This window comes from Cololabis saira, chromosome 2 (genome assembly GCF_033807715.1).
Source record: "Cololabis saira isolate AMF1-May2022 chromosome 2, fColSai1.1, whole genome shotgun sequence".
Lineage (NCBI taxonomy): Eukaryota > Metazoa > Chordata > Actinopteri > Beloniformes > Belonidae > Cololabis > Cololabis saira.
Genome location: NC_084588.1, coordinates 14,749,387 through 14,770,493, shown reverse-complemented (window position 1 = coordinate 14,770,493; position 21,107 = coordinate 14,749,387). Strand labels below are relative to the sequence as shown.

Genomic DNA, 21,107 nt, shown 5'->3' with positions numbered 1-21,107 from the left:
AATTACGTGTTTATAGGATGAGGCCATTAATCATGGTTCAGTGGTGTTCACGTGTGGAGTAATTAATTAAAACAGAAGTAAAATCTGGTTTCAAGAACCCAAAATAGAAACTGTAGCGAGGGGTTACGGTGTTGGATCCCGTGCGTCAGACTCAGACTCAACCTGAAAACACACTGACTGTGTGTATTTATACTCGCAGCATTTTGTAAGAGTGACAGCTCAGCGCAGAGATGCTAAATTTAGCAGAGGGAAGTTATGCAAGACAGCAGCCACATGAACACAACAAACACATGGAAGTTGTTCACCACACACAGACACATCCAAGAAGCTGCAGAGAAGCTGTGTGTCAGTGACATCCAAATCTGAGTAGAAAATAAACTGTACTGCTCTTCTTTGTCAACACGTGATCATCAATTATGCAGTTACATTTTGGTTAATCTTCCCATTTTTGTTGTAATGACTGGTCTATGTGTGTAAATAATGAGAAAAAATACCCTTTGATTGAAAAAGGAAAGTAGTAAAGGGACACTTTCCATTGTCCAGAAATGTCCAAAGAATATTCACTTTATTTTGACATTGGACAAAGAAAAGCAGAACCAGGACACCGTCTTTCAGCAAATAAGTCTTTAAAAGTTAATCAAACATCTTTAGAGGTGTACTTTTCTGCCAAAGCTATGGTGAAGCCACCTTAATTTTAAACAGCAGCATCTTCTCTCTCTCTCTCTCACCCTCCTGTACAGAAACCCAGTGAATTAAGATCTGCAGGATTTTGTGTTGAATCCACAGACGCAGTGCTGGACTCAGATTTTGTTTACTGTTGTTGTTGTGGCCAGGACACTCTGGAAAAATAGGTTTTTAATCTCAATGAGGTTAAATAAAAGATTAAATAAATAAATAAAGATTACGTCCAGCGCACTAAGATTACAACTTCCTGATCTCAGAGGATCTGATCTTCATGTAGACCGTTGAGAACGGCTTCAATGTTCCGGTGATCTCTTGACCATAAAAACGTCCTTCAGTATAGTATACTGGCTCTTTTGAACCTGATGTGTACAATACAGGAGTTGTGCGAGGGGAACGTTGGCCCATTCTTGTCTGATGTAGGATTCACTTCACCGGTCCTGGTTCAACTCAGTTCAGCACCTTCATTTTAGTACTGTTGTAAAGTGGTCCAGTGTTGTTTACAGAAATATGCAAGGCCTCCCCTGTGAAAGTAGTAGTCTGGATGGGAGCATATGTTGCTCTAAAGACTAAGTTTACCTTTAAACGGTAACGTTTACTCTCCGGTAGGTGTGGGTTAGGTGTATCAGAGTAAATCGCAATTGAAGAAGTACCGTATTTTCTGGACTATAAGCCGCTACTTTTTTCATAGGTTTTGAACCATGCGGCTTATACAAAGGTGCGGCTATTCTGTGGATTTTTCTTCCACAGCTAGGGGGAGTGCTAACCGGAATTAGAATAAAAACTAGGACAAAATAAATGCAAAGAAGAATACGCTACTTCTTGTTTAGCAGATAGAAGTATGTAGAAGCAGATTTCAAACAGATAAATAGATAAATAAATACCGGTTATTTTCTCTTGGTTCAGTCCAGTTTTAATCAGCAAAGTTGCTGCCGTGTTAAGAGAGACTCTTTTAGGAAAGGATCTATTTAGGTACAAACATGTACATCATTTACACTTCAAAATCGTTCTGTACATGTAGTGAATATCTAATCTAACAACATAAATATCTGCGACTTGCATATCTTTTTTTTTAAATAAAAGTGGGTGCGGCTTATATACAGGTGTGGCTTGTATATCTTTTTTTTATTGTTTTTTTAAAAATAGAGCGGGTGCGGCTTATATACAGGTGCGGCTTATAGTCCAGAAAATACGGTAACCGTTTCAAAATTCCAGAAAAAAATGATACTGTGGAAATGGTATGACAAATATTGTCAGATTGCAGTTTTCTTTTCAAATAATAATATTATCAAAAAGTAAATTAAATCTTTAGATTTTGTAGATTTAATGGTGTTACTTTTTATGTTGTTCCAGCACCGAGAAACACGACCCTTCCCCGCCTAGTGGCGTAAACTGCAAACATTCATTGGCCTTTATGATCGCAGAGAAGATGGGAAAAATTTGGACTTTTCCATCTATCTGGAAAAAAGGTTTGGCTATATGACATTTTTTTGGGTTAGCAAAAACATCCAGATGGATTTAAGCTTGCAGGAGGAAAGCATCCGACCTGCAAGGTGTACTGTATATTAGAAGCATGGCTGCCAAATGAAGGTAATGCTGTCTTGAAATGGATGGATGGATAAATACAGCAGTCTTGTCATCAAAGTGAATATGTTTAATTCATTGGCTTATATCCAATAGCATGCCCCTGACATTACATCACCAAGTGGTGGTGATCAGATAAGTACCAACCTCCTCTGAGTGTTTTATTTAGATTATCCCACATCTTTACATATTTCCTTCCCACCATTGTGAGTAACTGTTCAAGCTCACTAGGTAATAACGGATAGCTTAGAGCAGACTGGTATTTCAGGACTGTTGTGTGTTAGAAAAGACAAGTAACCCAACCCTCGAGCTGAGTGCTTGTAGCATGTTCTCTAATACTGAAATCAGAGAATCTGTGTTCAGTATTAATGGTAAATAAATAATAAATTTTGAACTGCAGTTTCAATAATGTGATAACCGTGATATGCTGTCTACAGCTGTCTATTCCATAGCCACCTCCAAACCAGATGCAGGATCTGTTGAGTGGGTGCTGGTGAGAAGCCGGTCAAGCCCCTGGTCTTTAGCTTGGGAATCACAGCATCATTTTAAAAATAGTTAAAAAATGTTGACTTGTCTGAACACAGTTTTCTATGTTTTGCCTCATGCATGCTTTCTTCCTTGCTTGAGCAATCTCAAGCATGTTGAACTGGAGGGGCTCCTGACGCAGAGATGTCCATGACACAATCAAATCAGGGTTTTAGTTCAGTTCTGCAGTGATGTCAGAGGGTCTGAAGAGGAAGGCCATCTAATGTTGATGTTTTCAAACCTTTTCCTTTGGACACAGTGATATCAGATTTTTTTAAATTACAATTTAATGATAGTTTTTAATGTACCCAATGAGATACTGGATATATCTACAATATATAAGATATAAAGCGTTTGTAAAATGTCTTCCTTTCAGCATTTGATATATTTTCTTTGTTCTATTGTGAATAATATGAGTTTATGAGAATTGCAGATCATGGCATGATTTTATTTACATTTTACACCGAGATTGTGTAACTGTCGACTTCCTGCTCTTGACTACACGAGTCACGCAGCCCTTCACATCTGTTATCACAACAACAAGCACACAGGATGCCCACAAACCAGGCTTGTTGGCTCCAGTGATGTCACTGACATCATTTCAGGAGAAACAACATGTCATTATTTGACCACAGAGCACTTCCACTTGCTCATCTTTTGTAAGTGTTGAAATAGCTGGTCTGTTCAGGGACGGCTTTTGTGGAAGACTCGAGAGCCAAAATCCCATTCCTCCATGTGGAAAAACAGCCGCTGACCGCAGTATGCACACAAACACGTATGGATAAACAGTAGTGGATGCTTTAGATGGAAAATTCAAACATTTGGTTCCAACAGCATGCAGAAAGCTGCAGAATGCAGAAAGAGCATGTCTGCAAACGCCACCAAACCACACTGGAGATCCCCTGCAGGTTTACAGCCACATCTCTGCAAATGACTTTGGGGAAGTTTGGTCTTGATTAAAGGTCTGCCGCAGATGATAAAGCTCACGCAGAGTATAAATCGCCAGTCTTGAATTATCTCAATCGTGCAACAGAGAAAGAAATTATTTCTCACAAAAATATTTTTGGTCTTTTTCTCTAAGTACAATTTTTCTTGAGAGCAAGTTTCTTCAACATTTGCTCAGGAGTCAAAACACAAACCAGAGCAACAACAGTCTTGCAAAAGCTAATGAGTCCTCTTTTAATTGAAATCTTTTTGTGTAAAACCTATTTTAATCATAGTGGGTTTCAGTATTAGGCAAATACAACAGATAAACAACCACATGTAACTTATTTTCAATCTGTTGTTCCAAAAAAAAAAGAAAATTGGACCAAATCTTGCAAAAACTATTAAACAACATAATAATGGACAAGCAGTAGGTAGCTCGAAAGGGGGAAGTAAAGTATTGCAATCTATGTTTCTTGGAGAAGTAAAGGAGAGTGAAATTATTTCTATTGTAACAAAATTTAAAAATAAGACTTCAACGGATAGCGATGGAATTGACTTGACCATTATTAAAAAAACTATTGATTGCATAATTAAACCTTTAACTTATATCTTTAATCTTTCCTTTTGTACGGGTATTTTTCCAAATAGAATGAAAATTGCAAAAGTTATTCCATTATTTAAAGCAGGAGACAAACATAGTTTCACTAATTACAGACCAATATCATTATTGTCACAATTTTCTAAAGTGTTGGAGAAGTTGTTTGTAACAAAATTGGATTATTTTATTGAAAAAAATAAACTGTTAAGTGATAATCAATTTGGTTTTCGAAAAAATCGGTCCACAACCTTTGCTTTAATGAATTTAGCAGAAGAAATTACTACAGCAATAGATAGCAAGAAACACACAATTGGGGTTTTTATTGATTTAAAAAAAGCGTTTGATACCATTGATCATAAAATTCTTATTTCAAAATTATATACATATGGGGTGAGGGGCATGGTTTTAAATTGGGTACAAAGTTATTTGGACAAGAGGAAACAGTATGTGCATTTTTTTGGTAACACATCCAACTATATGAATATTGTTTGTGGAGTCCCACAGGGCTCTGTTTTGGGACCAAAACTTTTTAATTTATACATTAATGATATATGTGAAGTGTCAAAATTATTACAGTTTGTGTTATTTGCAGATGATACAACTTTTTTTTGTTCAGGACATGATTTGGAAACTCTTGCTAAATGTATAGAAAAAGAAATGGTAAAATTAAAAAAATGGTTTGATGAGAATAAGTTGTCTTTAAATTTGAAAAAAACTAAATTTATGATTTTTGGCCATTCAAGAAGAGAAACAAATGTATCACTTACTTTAGAAGGAGTACCAATTGATAGAGTATCACAATTTAGGTTTTTAGGGGTTATTTTAGATAAATTGACATGGAAAGCTCATATATCTCATGTAAAATCAAAAGTGTGCAAAAATATTTTTGTTTTGAACAAGGCTAAGTTTGTATTAAATTATACAGTAATGAGAATCTTATATTGTTCATTAATTTTGCCTTATTTATCTTATTGTGTTGCAATCTGGGGCAACACATATCCAACCAATATGAATCCTTTATTTTTATTACAGAAAAGAGCACTTAGAGTTATTTTCAATACACATTACAGAGAACACACCAACAGATTATTTTTTGAATCAAGATTACTGAAACTTGAGGATTTGGTTACAGACACTCACAATCATGTACACAGCTAAATGTAAATTATTACCAGAAAACTTACAATACATGTTTACTTTCAGTTTAAATAACGAAGATAGTCGCAGAAAATTTAATTTTAAACATTTATTTGCCCGAACAACCTTAAAGCAGATGAGCACTTCAATTGTTGGAATTAAGTTATGGAATTCATTAAATTATGATTTAAAGTGCTGTATAAACATATTTCAGTTTAAATATAAATTTAAAGAGAAAAAAATAGCTATGTATGAAATAGTCTAAATATATTATATATGCGTATGGAGACAGACAATTTATTTTCTTGTTTTTCTTTTCTTGTGATATTAATTAAGTAATTGTGCAGACCATCTGTTATTATTGTTCAGTTTTCTTTTGAGGGAGGGGCAGGTATAATAAGATTTTCTTCTTCCTGCTCCTTTCTGGTTCTGGAATATGTTTTTGATTGTGTTGTCATTTTACTTGCTTGCTGTTTTTCTTTGCATATTTCCACCAGAATAAATAAAAATGAAATGAAATGAAATGAAAAAATTTCAAATCATACAGACAATGATGAGGACCTCCATGACATGACAGCTTGTAGACTCACCGTCAGCAGCAATAACTGGAAGTAGCTTCTTGTAGGACTTCATATATCTCACATGATCCTGGAGGAATTCTGGTCCATTCCCTTTTTGCTTCATTGATGTTTTTGGACGTTTTTGGCTCATTCCAAAACTTTCATACTTTATTTTTCAGGTGTTCTTCGGATCACTGTCATGAAGAATGATGCAAGTTTGACCAAGGTTTAACCGTTTGACAGATGTTTGCACGCGTCCCTGTGAACTTCTCTGGTATAGGGAGAAGTCAGTTTGTACACCTCAGTCGTGCTTCCCTGTTCTTTTTAGACAGAAGAGGTTTTGCCCTGGCAGTGTTTCCAAAGAAATAGTACCTCTTATTAGTAGTCTTAGTAGTCTTCTTATTATGCTGTCGAGGACTTTGACATACACAGTGAGGCCTGTAGGCCTTTCTGTTTGTTTGTTATTGGGGTTTTTTCCTGAGCATTTCACAATCTGACATTGGGGTAAATTTGCTGGGACATCTATTCGGAGAGAAGTTTGGCAAAGGCTGTCCACTTGTGAATAACCTTTCTTACTGTAGAACATTAGGTTCCAAATTGCCTGAAAATGGTTTTATAACCCTTTTCCCATAAAACGACAGCAGCAACAGTTTCTCCTCTGAGAACATTGCTGTCTTTCCCTCTTGGCATTGTGTTATCACATGGAGTGGTGTTATTTTCCCTTCTAAATCCTCTGAAAGCAGTTAAGAAGTACTACGTATTGACCAGATAACTCTTTTATTCTATTTTTTGTTAAAGGGGGCAGAGTGAAAAGTTTGACATGTTTTTTTGTCTGAGGCTATTTTTCTAAAAACCCAATATGAACAGATGCTTTTTTTATATTATGTTTTGCAAAAAAAAGGATTAAAAGAGGAAGTGTTAATGTTTGTATATGACTATACAGTTCAGCGAAAAACGTTACAAATGCACACAAAAAGCCTCAAACGCGTACGTCACATGATGCAAACGAGCGAAGCGACAACGAAGCGGCTCACTCGCTCAGCCCTGTGAGCTGCACTTTCCTCTCTGCAGTAATTAGCTCTCCGAACGTTAATCCCGTCTGAATTCCGCGTCTCAACATCAAAGGGAACGTCGAACAAAGCCTGAAATTAGAGCTGATCTGGGAGCAGGAGATACTTATACTTCCAGCTGCAGCAGCATCCAACTCAGCTCAGCAGAGGAGCCGTGAAGGCCACGGTGTTGTTGTTCTGCAGCCCATGAGGGAAAAAGTATGAGGAAGAGGATTGTGAGCGATGAAAGAGCGATGTCTGAGATTAACCTGCCGCAGAGTTGACTTGAAGACAAAAAAACCCTCTGTGATATTTTTAGTAATGTGGATCCGGGACATGAAAATAGTGAGAACAGATATTGGAAATGAGAGTTTCACCAATTTAAATTCTTGAAAAAAATCAAAGAAATGTTTCATCCAGCAGTGTAGCAGATGTAATTTAGTGCCACATCTTATCTTTTTTTACTTACTTTAAAAATTGAGTGAACTCAGCCTATCAATGCCACTAAATTTATCAAGGGATCAATGATGATTACGCGTATAATTACGACACCGACGCAGCTTAGATTGACCTTTGGTTGCAAAGAAAAATGCAACAACACACTGCGCTCCTCCTCTTCGTCAGCAAGACTTTACATCAGTAAACCTGCAGGGAAAATTGTTTTAATGACTCATCAGCTGTCAGAGCAGCAGCCATCAAACGAAGCCAGCGCTTTCATGTTCGTCAGTCTGCTCACACATCTGCTGCGCAAACATACGTCAACCAGCGGCGCAGGCAGCGCCTTCAAGCAGCCATGACTGAGAGCGAGAGCTCCTCTTCATCTTTCTTCCTCCTCCTCTTGGATAAAAACAGCTCACTCTCTTCTGTCATTGTTCCTCCTCAGCAGTTGCATTTGGCTAAGAAAACCTGTTTCCATATTTGTTTTCTGGCATTAAGAAGAATTTCACTGAAAGAACCATTGGTATCGATCTGCCACTGTAACAAACATCTGGAACATCTTACACGTTTTATTTCGATGAAGCTTTGTTGATCTCCAGTGGGAGATTTTATGGATGCATTGTTATTTAATGAGAAAAACTAACTAAAAAAAAAAAATAAAAAAAAAATAAATGAATAAGTGAATAATCAGATGGCTGAAGGGTTGAAATGTCCACAAACCACCATGAGGGAATTTACTGCACTGGGTTGTTGCCCTTGCAGCCGGGCAACAGCTGAGCTGATGACATCACATGCAATGTAGGCAACGCAGGTGAACTCTCTAGACACCATGGAGACCAACATGAGAACTCGCATACGAAACGTATACGAGAAACGCCCCATACAGTCGTCATGGATGTCAAATCTAACTATTGGGACCATGTTACGTATCAGACTGTAATTGTTTATTTCGGCTGTAAAGTTGGATATCTTAACACAAACGATGGGATGAGTCAAACAAGAGTCCAAGTGTCCAAAAGCTGCAAATTTTTATTCCACTGCAAAAACGAGTCATTCACCAGCGTTTCTGTGCCGCTGAAACCACGTTAAGTGTCTTGTTGTTCCTAGTCTGGATGTTGCCCTGCTCGTCTCGTAGAAGTGTCTTCTGGGATGGCAGGTCAGAGTGCTGGTCTCCGTGCTACTGACACTCAACAGTCATTGGTTCATCTGCATTTGAGGTCTTCAACTTGTGGATGAACTGCAGCTTTCCAACTGCAGCTTTCCAACTTTCCAACTGTACTGATCCTCTGTGAGGATCCCTTGGTCTGTAAGGTCTCTCCACCAGGTCTTCTTCCCATCACTCTGCCTGGACATGACGCTGCTAGTGTTGCAGACAGCTGTTTATACAACAGTTTGTATGTTGCGAATACGAACTGTTTCCAGGAGACCGAAGAAACTGCGTCTGTTTTAGAAAGGTGTCACTTTTAACACCAGTGTAAGTTTGTCTGCGTCTGAAGGGGAACCGTCGAAGGAAGTCATCATGGAACTACATAATGTTGCACGCTGCCATGTGAGGTCATAATGCGGGCGTGTCGTCAACTGTAGTTGATGCAACACCTGGCTCATGGGCAGGTGCGGTGGGACGCGATGCAGCCCTCTTTTAATCTCCTCATCCAACAGACAGCATTAGCATGGATGTAACAACGACGGACATATGGCGGCACGCAGATGAAGCAGCAGCTTGTTCATGAGCCACAGTTGGTGATTAAATTAGCACATCTCCAAAAGGACGCCAGCCTAATCTCCTAAGTGTCTCTGCTTCTGCTCCGCATGTATTCTTCAGATTTAACCACATCGCTTTTGTTCGGCTGTTGTCTAAAGGCCGCACTTTTGTTTTTGAACTCCTCAAGATTTGACTGAAGTTTCCTTCAATTTGGTCTCAAAGGAAGACGTGAGACTGGCAGGAGCTTCTTTTTTTAAAGATATCTGTCAGAGCATCACTATCAAAGCTTACTTCCAGTTCAAATGTGCTTCTGCACCACAGTTCACAGACAAGATCAGATGAATAATTCCCCCCCAAAAAAAGATATTTCAAGCATCTACGAGTATGTTGACTGCCTAAACGCAACCACATGGCAGGTGAAAACCAAACTAAACTTTTAAAAACTCTGTTTTAAGTGACAACTAAAAGATACAGTGATGCAGTGATGAAAAACACATATTTTAGTAGCTGCAATAAAAGCTATAACACCAAACAACAGTCGTGGATCTTAAATAAAAACATATTGTTTTGTGCCAGTACAGCATCGCAATATTTTAGGAACAATAAATGGGCTGGGATAGGCTCCAGCAAAGGATAAAGCAGATATAGAAAAGGGATGGATGGATGATAGCAGCTCCAGCAGCAGATCAGCAGCTCCTTCAGCCAAAGACTGCTCCACCCGCGCTGCAAGAAGGAACGCTACCGCAGGTCCTTCATCCCCACAGCGGTCAGACTCTATAATAACCAACTGTAGCCACCCATGTGCAATAAACCTGTCTCTTTATAAGTGCAATAACCAGTAAATACCTCAAATACCTCAAGTATTTTTGAAAATATTTGTAAATCTTTTGTAAATATTATCCTTTTTTTTTTTGTGTTTACTATTTTTTTTCTCTCTTGTACATACTCTTTTTTGTACTTTTTATATTGCTCTTTTTATTATTTAACTACTTATTGGTTATTTCTATTTTACATTTTTTGTATAAAGCGTGTGTGTGTTTTGGCTGCTGCACGACTGAATTTCTCCTCTGGGAGATAAATAAAGTCTTCTATTCTATTCTATTCTATTCTATAAACTTAGGATATGTTGCATCAAACCTAACTTAAAGAGTCCTGCAGTGAGTTGCTGTTTGTTAAAATAATATAGTGAAACAGAAAATGCACCTAAATGTGAATTCACAGAATTAAAACATAAAGTGAATCCTTGAAGAAAAGGGTTGAACAGAATTATGATTTTTATGTGCAAGTGACAAAAGAAAGAAATGTATTTCAACTTTTAACCTTTATTTATTTGACTGTTTTTAAGTTTAATAAATCAATGAAAAATAAGTTAAGTGCATCACCAACAAACCGGACTGGGATAAGCAGCAGGAAACGGACAGACAGCTGGATAGATGAAGATTTATATGGGACCCCAACCCGAGCGTGGGGCCCTTTTCAGCTTGTTTTCCCTCTCGCTCCACCTTTTCATGTCTGGATACTATCATCCATCCATCCCTTTTTTCTATACCTGCTTTATCCTTTGCTGGAGCCTATCCCAGCTCATCACAGGCGAGAGGCAGGGGTCCACCCTGGACAGGTCACCAATCTGTCACCAGGCCATATAGTTACACAGACAAGTAGGCAGGATTATATAGACACACAGACCACCCACACTCACACCTACAGGCAATTCAGAATCATCAATTAACCTACTATGCATGTTTTTGGACTGTGGGAGGAAGCTGGAGTAACCGGACGCAAGCACGGGAGTTGAACCAGGAACCTTCTTCCTGTGAGGCAACAGTGATAACCACTAATCCACCGTGCTGCCCTGGATACTATCAATAAAAGCCAATGCATCATATTAAATGAGGCGCATTTTCTCTTTTTTAAAAAGAAAAAACTAACGTTTTAGCTCCCAGAATGTTGGCTGTAATATAACATCCTGGATATACGCCAAGAAATCTTGGAAGCAGGTGAAATAACATCAAAAATCCTTGAATCTGAAACTTCTGAAAACAATCACATGAGCTACTAAAAGCTAATTCAGCTACTCTATGCCAACATTATGAGCTTCTGGGCTACTTCTATGCACTGCAGCAGTTGAAAATCGTGAACTGGAGCGTCTTTTTTCTGCGTCCGCAGCGATGGTCCCCCAGGCTTTTCCCTGTGAACGCGGCACTCGAGGTATGAAGTCCAATTAGGAGGGTAGTGGCGCTAAGTGACGGCTAATGAGCTGGAAGAATTTCACGACCGCCACCGCTGTTTACTCCAGAAATGCTAAAGCTCAGGCAAAACAATTCCCTGATGGATAAATTATCTGCAACCGAGCTCTGAGGAAATAATAATGTTTCTCAGAGACCAGATCAAAGCGGAAGGCCGCGCAGACGGCGATCAGCCTTTGAAATGTGTCAAGGTTTGTACGGGAGAACAAAACAACCTCCTGCTTTATCTGCTTTCTGCTGCAGCTCACGTTTCTTAAGGAGCAGAAACCAAGAAACATATTGTATATCATTATTATATTTAAATGCAGGATTTCCCTGTTTTTCATGTCCTGTGAATGACGTGTTTTTAAGGCTGAATTTTCAGAAAGAAAAGCTACAGTAAAAGGGATATGGAAATCAGTAGATCCACACTGCTCAAGTGCACAGCAAACCACCAGAAAACTGGATTAATTAATTAATCCATAACAAACACGGGCCCTGGCTAACTCCTGGAAGACTGCAGTTTGTGCTTGTTTGTAATGGGACAGTGCATAATTCTGATGAAGATTTATCATGGTCCATTCTTTTCTATTCGAGGGAGCAGTCTGCATATTGTGATCTCTTTTCAAGGTAACAGATAGAAACCGTGTCAAGACGAAAGCAGTCTGCCAAATATGATGATGCAATCTGGATTATCACGGTAACAGAAACACCGATAAATACATAATAAGAAGCACCCAGAGGCTGTGGGTTCCATCACAGCACTTGATACAGAAGTTACAACTTACAAGTTACGACTACAGAAGTTACAATGGCGTAAATGAGCTGTTGATGTCACTGCACTCACCATGGGCCCTGAAAATTACTATTTTTATGGCATAAATGTACTCAAGATTCACTCAAGAGTTCACTTCAAGAATCAGGATGTGAAATTATAGCAGACAGGAAGTGCAGCGGCAGAACCTTGAGGACCTTAACGGTCGCTATCTGGATAACTGTTATGAAGAGGATGAACATTGTGATCTTTTTTTCGCTCTTTTCTTCTCCAAAAACAAAGTAGGTATCACAGCTGAAGCTCCGCATGAACTGAGAGTGGTAACGAGTGGCGAGAGCGAGGGGCAAGAGCGAGGGGCGAGAGCGAGTGGCGCCCTCGTTGTGAAAGATGTGGAGTAGGAAACAGACTCATTGCCTCTGTGAAAACTCGAGCTCCGGGTACCACGGCTGGGTTTGAAGTTTTAAGTTTTTACACAGGTTGCATTTGATTTTGAAAAGACGTGTAATGGAAAACAAACACATTGTTGTCTTTGAAAGTTTATTTTACAACACAAAATGTATTTCATGCTGTAAAATTGATTTAATTCTGCTGTCTTTGATTTTTTTGAAAGCCATGTGATGGAAGGATTAAATAAAAAATAAAAATAATTTGGGAAAAGCAGACTTTTTATGATACTTAGAGAAAACAGGAAAGAAGGGTGCCAATGTACACGTACATTTTTATGTTAACGTCTAGGTGTTTTGTTTTGTGCATGTTCTTTACCTTGTTTTGACTTTTTTCTTCACCTTAAATCCTTTCTTTAAAAAGGAAAAACAAAGGAATTTCACTGTTTCACTGAACTTTAAAGCAGCACTATGTAACTTTTCCACCTTAATATCATATTTCCAGAGTCATTGTGATGGAACATCAACTTCCAACAGGTTTAATGACACCTCTGTCATGGTCTGAGGGGTCTGTATCGCCTTCACTGGCACTATGTAACTTTGAGGAGCATGGTAGGAACCCTTCCACACTAAAAAACTACACATTTTTACGCCTTTGACTGCTTTACGGCATACGTTACTTCCCCCTCCTTCCCGATTCGTAGTCGAGACGAAAGCTGGGCGGGGCGTGGAGTGCAGAGCTCAGAAGAAGCTGGTTTCATGGCCGAAGCAGCGGAAAAACCGAAGAAAATAAGAGTTTTATCGGAGGAGGCGAAAAAACAAAGCGGGAGAGTAACAAGCTAATATGGAGAATTTTTTGTGCCAAAATTAAATAAATAAATACATCATTAATTAATTAAAATGGGAATGAAATATATCATTAATTAATTAAATGTGTCATTAATTAATTAAAATTAGAATGAAATATGTCATTAATTAATTAAAATACAATTCATTTTAAGTAAAAATATATATTTATTATTTCAGCATTTAATTAATTAATAACACATTTAATTAAGGATTTCATGTTGCTGAATCATGAAATGTAAATGTAAAACTGTCAGTTTTACTCGTCAAACTCAGTGGGCGGAGCTAACGCAAATCTAGTGGAATCCACTGCTTTGGTCTGAAACTGGAGGTTCTAAACGTGACAGCTGTGAGTTGCGTGTTGTAGAGAGTTGCGTGATGCAGCAGCAGGTATCTGCTGTGACGGAGCCGCTGGAGCCGGAGGAGTTCTGCTCAGAGCTTCTTCAATTAAATTCGCTGCTTCTCTCAGGAGCTCTGGGCAGGATTTTGACATTCTTGCTGTTTCAACAGTTGTGGTTAGAGGACCGAGGTTTCAGTGGTTGCGATAACATTTTGGAGTAGAGTAAACATTTTGGAGTAGAGTAAAAATTTTGGAGTAGAGTAAAAATTTTGGAGTAGAGTAAAAAATTTTGGAGTAGAGTATCCAAACCAACGTAGAGGTGAATAATGCCACCTAGTTTATCGTAATGTGTTCACAACATGGATGTATGGTTCACAAGCCCTGCAACAATCCATCATGTGGATTCGATTTGCCTTGACTTGATGTGCAGGGGAACCAATGAGGTGTTTGGAATCCGCCCACTGAGTTTGACGAGTGAAACTGACAGTTTTACATTTACATTTCATGATTCAGCAACACGAAATCATTAATTAAATGTGTCATTAATTAATTAAATGCCGTTTTACATTTCATGATTCACATGCAACATGAAATCATTAATTAAATGTGTCATTAATTAATTAAATGCTGAAATAATAAATATATATTTTTACTTAAAATGAATTGTATTTTAATTAAATAATTAATGACATATTTAATTCTAATTTTAATTAATTAATGACACATTTAATTAATTAATGATATATTTCATTCCCATTTTAATTAATTAATGATGTATTTATTTATTTAATTTTGGCACAAAAAATCCTCCATAAGCTAAATGCCCTGACAAAAAATAAATAAATAAATTTAAAAAAAAAATGCCCGGACAAGAATAAACATTGGCCCGGCCCTCTCGCTGGCATGAGATGAAAGACAAGGAGGGATGTCCGACCGATGGGGATTTATGGGGATAAAATTTGTTTGATTTGTTATGATACAAATGTAAATGGAGAGTTCTATGTTCAATAAAAATCAAAATTAGAATGTTTTCACATATGATCTGCAAAATATAAGGAATGGGCATTCAGTTATTCACAGGTTATAAAGTATTTTTTTATTTTGTCAGGAAGTATGTTGGACTACTAATTTATGACGAAGTCCCTCTAAAAAACGTGACAGGAAAAAGGTGCAGAGCGTATGAGTTTGTAGGGCGCATTATCTGGCTGAAACAACTTAATGAAACCAAGTTGAACTTAGTGTTTTTCAACATCGTCATATTATATTGTTTAGCTAAAAATAGATACATTACCTCTTCGCTATCCATCCTGCAAACGACCGCTGAAAACAAAAGTAGTTTTGAAAGTCTGTCCCGTATTCTCTCATCAAAACAAATGCACGCGGCGGGGACAGGAGTTTTCCGGCAGTACGCGCTGGTGCTCATGGGAAATGTAGTGTTCTTTCTGGTAAAGCACTACTGATTTTGTCCAAAGGAGCCGCCAAACTCAACAAAAGCTGAAAGTTACATTGTGCTGCTTTAAATACTTTTAATAATGCATTCCAAGACTAAAGTACAAATGTGTTACTATTTCTGACAGTGAATTATTGGATGCCATCAGACATGAAGAGGGGCTATATTTTGCTAAAAACATTTTGTTAGGAAAATCTGTTTTAATACTTTTTTTCATTAAAACGGTGACAAAGTAAAATTCTCAAATTTAAGAAAAGACAAAGCATACGAACATAATATGAGCATTTTTAACTAATGCTTATCACATTCAAACATTACTTTATGTGTTTCAGTAGTTGGGACTGAATTGATGTCACCAGTGATGTCACTGCCCCCCTCCCCTCTAGTTAACAGTTAAATAATCTCCTGGCTGTTGTAATCCTGTGACATAACAAGCTGGCTGAACGCCTCCTGCAGTGTTTCTGCAGCTTTTTTCCCCTCAGACTGTGAATCAGGAGCAGAGAGCTTTGAAACACACACACACACTCTTCTGGAAGAAGAAAAAGTCTGACCAACGTCCAAACGTTTTCAGATGAGTCTCGATTGACATCAGAGCTTTGATCAGTTCAAGTTGGAAAAAAAAGTATTGTCTTAGAAAAAAAAGAAATTCATGTTTTATTTCAGACCAATCTTGTCTTTACAAGATCCTTAAATAGCCAAATACAACATCAGATTACCAAGTTTCTTTATTTAATTAACAAATACAGTGCCATAAAGAGAATTATTTCCTTACTGCTTTCATAGGTTTAAAGAGGGTAAGTACTATCCAGGTGCTCAAAACTAATCAATCATTAAGTGTGAACACCATCATAGGAGCAGAATATAACACAATGCTACAGAGGAAAGACATCAACAAGTCATCTTAGAGAGGCAAATGTTGCTGCACATCAATCTGGAAAGCAATAAAAGCTAGAGCTGTTTAATACCACTATTTTTTTAAAGTGAGATTAATGCATCCCTGGTCAGGAAATATGACACTCGGTTTCGCCTGTAGTTTGGAGAAAGAAGAAATGATGCAGCTGTAACTGACTGTAATGTCGCCATGTTGCTCTGGAAGCTGACGGGAATACGCCCGACGTACGTCAATCAGAGTTTGCTTCCAGCTCCTTCAACAGACACACGTCGGAGGAGCTGCCGAGCTGCCGGCAGATGTTCAGAGCAGAATATCCCGCTTTACATGTTGTGTTGGTTGTGGAATCAGAAATTACCTCAGTGTTTAACCGATGCTGAGTGAGTACAAACTCCCAGTTACTAAGTGATGGTGGCTAGCCATTGGTTGAGCCAATTCACACTCAGTTCTTAATTTGCAGTTAATGGTGAGTTAACTATGTCAATCTTTTTAATAATTGCGATTAAAATGTTTAATTACTTGACAGCCCAAATTAAAACCGTTTCTAAACTTATTTAGAACTTAACATCCTACGGTTAAAATCTTCACCTGCTTTTTTATAATATTAGGAAGAATTAACATAAAATATACAAGTATGACTAAATAGGCAGAAAAATATTTTAAAATACTAAAATACATATATTATTGAGTTACCATTTATTATTAATCACACTGAGCATCAATTGTACTATTTGTCTTGTTTTGCTTTTACTTTACTGATATGCACACGTTGATACTGCAACAACACATTTCCAGTTCAGCCCTGGTGGACGTGCCAGCACGTGCATCACAAGATCAGACCTTTCCATGAGTTTGGAGATGATTGGAACTGCAACATCTCAGTCCACCATGAACACGTGTTAAAGTTCATGACGGCACATTCAGAGGAATAGAGAACAAGAGTCCACGGTGGAGATGTCCGGATGTCTGCAAACCTGAATGAACCAAATGAACGATGTAAAGAAAACTCCTCAGAAACAAAACAGGGACCCATTCTGCATTTACACTTTCTTCCGTAAATAATGACGCATTGAATCCGTCATACGTCCAACTGAGCTAGAATCCTCCTCATTTTAAGACCATATCATTATTTTAGCACACCCTGATACGTAAAATGCTCAGAATCAAAAGTGGGCATTTTTTATTAAACAGATGACTTTAAGGACACTGCAGGAGACTCAACTCATGAACAGAAGAGATCACATGTGATCAAGAGTTTTTCTTTTTTTTTTCATTCAACAAGCTGCATCAGAGATGACCAAGTCTAATAAGAGGACGTCAAAGACACCTAGAGGTACCATGGACGTGCATAATTACATGTCTATAATTACATTGCAGTGCATAATTACACCAAAAACATGCCAGATAAAACCAAATGTATATAGAATGGTACAGGGTTACAGGGATGAAGTAACACTAAACGTTCAGGTGACGCGTCAATGTTCTGAAACTCTTATCCTTGACAACAGAGGACCATCCAGTGGTCCCTGGCTTGCAGTTACTCTATCTGCCTGCCGTGCTGTGCACTAAGTGTTATAGTGCATGTGTATGTGATCTGGAAGTATGGTTTTTGATGGTGATTAGAAAGAAGAGGCTGAGCAAAAAAGGAACCAAGAAGAGAATGATACCAAAGAAACACAAAAGGACACTTAAGAGACATAAAATTACCTCAGAGACTCACAGAATGCCCGCAAGAGAGACCAAACAATGAGAAAGATTCAGAGGGAGAGCTGCATGTGCTCTGTCATCTCTCATTCTGCAATTTGTCTTACTCAGGATGACCGAAGGGCAGCTTTCACTGCCTCATCACCTCTGTCTGTCAATATTTTTACAAAAATAACATCCAGAAGTTTTTGAGAGCTGCCACAACCGATGAGCACCTCTGTGACTAAAACACTTTCACAGCCCAGAACATAAACCAAAATCTCTCAAAATCACATGTCAGATTCAACCAAGCTTCCCTCTGCATGTGGTCCATATCCCACCACATGCTCGTCTGCCATCGTCTGTCCCACTCATTCAGAGTCACATTCATCCTGAAATACTCAGTTGTTCTGCTTCTGGGCTCCACTGACAGCAATCAGACGCATCTCACTGAAACCGGGTATCCAGCTCGCAGCGTTAGAGTCACTGACCGGAGAGGAAACAGGACAGAACAGCACAAAAATGGACAGAGTGGAACATCTCCACAAACAACAAGAAGACTCAAATCTTTGATCAAACTCTGTGCAGCTCAGACAGAAACTCTGAAATGAAAGGAAGATCTATTTCTTTCTCTTTTATGCACACAGAGACACACACAAATGCACGCAGGTTTTCACTCACCCTTCATGGCAGAAATAACAAAATACATATTTATAATCCAGACTCATGGAGGGAGCAGCAGCACAGAGCTCTGCGTGATCAGCAGTAGCTCACTCTCAGCTCTGCCATCCTCTGGCTACTCTGCACTGCATGAGGATCCATGTGACTGTGACGCCCCACTCTGGCTCCACCCTCCATTATCCTGGCCACCTGTCAGCCAATCACAACGCAGAGCACATTTCATGCCTTTTGTCTGCATATTTCCCCCTGATTTACAGAAACAACTAATATACAAGAATGACAATTTCCAATTATTTACTTTTTAGATTAAAGTACAGTACAATGCAGGAGTTTCTTTCCATCTGACAATTCAGGATAAAATTAGTTTTAAAAAGAAAAAAGATGAGAAAAAAATGACACAGAAGAGAGCAAAGGTGCTACCAATTAACTCAAAAACTGATTAAGATTCACAAAATGAGACTAAAGAAAAAGAAAATAGAACAAATAAAAAATAACTGTCCAAAATGAGCGGCAAACATTAATTTACAGCTGGGAAACCCCCAAAAGTCATGTGATATGTAGAAAAAAAATCATGAAAATCAAAAATCAGATCAAATTCAGAAGAATTAACACCAAAGTAATGTATAATAACGTAAATATAATTCCACTACTGATGGAAAATAACACAAAAGAGGTAAAAAAACAAACAAAAAAACACTAGAGAATGAAAATTAAAGAATAATAGAAGGACGTTGGAAGACATAAATATACACAGGACAAAAGAACAATAAAGCTTCTAAAAAGATAGAAAGTTACAGAAATTAGACAAAAAGCAACATCATGAAAAAAAATCAAATCTGGGAAATGTTACAGAAAAGTACCCCAGAAAATGTATATGTAAGAGGAAAAACAAGTGTTAGCTGACAAAAAAAAAAACTAAGAAAGACACAAAAGACAAGACAACATGAAAGAGAGATGATGGCACAAAAGAGCCAGGGAAACTGCAATAAAGGGGATCAATTTTAAACAGCAAATACACAAAACTGACATTTCCTCAGTTTTCTCTGGTAATCAGCTTCAACAATAAAAACGAGTTGTTTCTCTCCTTCATTGCGCTTCACAACACAAATGGCTGAGAGACAATAGAGAGTCGAGACATGAAAAAGAGAGTGGAAATAAAGAACAGAAAAAAACAAAGAGGAAGATAACAGGACGACGCAGCGGGAAACCACAAAGAGATGCAGCTTCAGCAGAAATCTGTCGAGCAGCCAGCAGCACAAATCTAAAGATACATCCACCAAACTCCTCTAAATCCACCTTCAAACCATGTCAGGTAATCTGGTCATTCAAAAAAGCCATGCAGAGGATATCTCCTCTGTCAACAAATGCTCGAGAAAATCTCACCAATGTTCAGAAACCTGTTTCTCACAGAGATTGGAAAACATCACCATCAGCTTCCTCGGTGTCTCTGAAACACTAATCCAGACAAAATATATCAACTTCAACTTTATGCTTCTGAGAAGCAAATCAGGAAAATCCTGGTCCCAAAAGCCAGGTAGCAACCTGCGGATCTTCTTCATGTCTACAAAAACAACAAAAATAGTCCCTCAGCCACTTGACCACTAGAGGTGGTTCCAACAGTGATTCAACTTCCTCCCACCTTCAACTTTACAGCAGAAATAAACATATTTACAGTCTGGTACGACCCTTCCAGGTTGGCCTGGACCCTTAAGCACATGGCTGCAGTTGGCGATCGCAGCGACCCACCAGCTCTGGGTGCTGCTGGTGGTCCGGCTGAGCTCCAATTTGATATTTATACAAACACATTTGTACAGACTATACTGCAACCTACATATGATTTGAAATGTCGAGACACTAGGACTCACACAAGTGAAATACACTTTCAAAATAAAACTTGAAATTAGGCAAAATGCAAACTAACTCAAAGAACAGAGGCGCTGTGAAGATTAAAAGTAGAAGATTATAACGACTTAACCCTCAAACCACTGCAATAAAAGAATAAAACACAGAGCAAAGGTTAAGAAGAAAGTAATTCAGGAAAACCAGGACTAACTGCGACCGTGGACCGACACAGAGCTGGAGTGGCTGTTTTGTTTTGTGCGCCTCAACAAAAGGAAGCAGCTACTGTACATTAAAATGAAAATGGAATGGAAGGGAAATGGTTGGCTAACATCTCACCCGGTTTCATGAAGCAAACAGCGACTGAGCTGGAGAGCATCGGTGAAACTGTTTAAGCTGCCTAAAAAAGCACAGCTGAGTAAATATCAGAGAGCTGCAGGCGACAACTCCTACCCAAGAAGGGGGAGGGGGGCACCATTTATCCTCTAAATTGGCAGAACAGGGGGGTGATTTGCGCTTGGCAAGTCTGGTCGGCCCGTGTCGGGGCTCCCCGCATCGCCTCGTCAGACACCAGTCCAGTCGTTCACAGCAGTACCAGCTAAGAGACGGTTGGAAAATGTTTTCAGAATGCCTGGAAGGCGAGCATCCCTCCTCCGATCGCTCTGCACACTCACGACTCCAGGGAATCTCACATTCATATCCAGTGTGATCAGGTCTAGTGAGAGAGGCTCAACTCCAGCATCTCACATTTGTCCTCATCTATCCTGCACTTGCACAGTTCTTTCATAGTTATAA

At 38.5% G+C, this 21,107-nt stretch overlaps 1 protein-coding gene across 2 annotated transcripts in view; it reads right to left on the bottom strand.

Moving 5' to 3' along the window:
* Positions 1-18,577, bottom strand: part of LOC133458702 (nuclear receptor ROR-alpha A-like) — a 42,433-nt gene extending 23,856 nt beyond the window's left edge. For both annotated transcript variants that reach the window (XM_061738878.1, XM_061738884.1), the window contains exon 1: positions 18,474-18,577. In XM_061738878.1, the coding sequence (XP_061594862.1) occupies positions 18,474-18,501 (28 nt within the window). In that variant the 5' untranslated portion in view covers positions 18,502-18,577. The remainder of the gene's footprint in view (positions 1-18,473) is intronic.
* Positions 18,578-21,107: the final 2,530 nt, after the last annotated feature.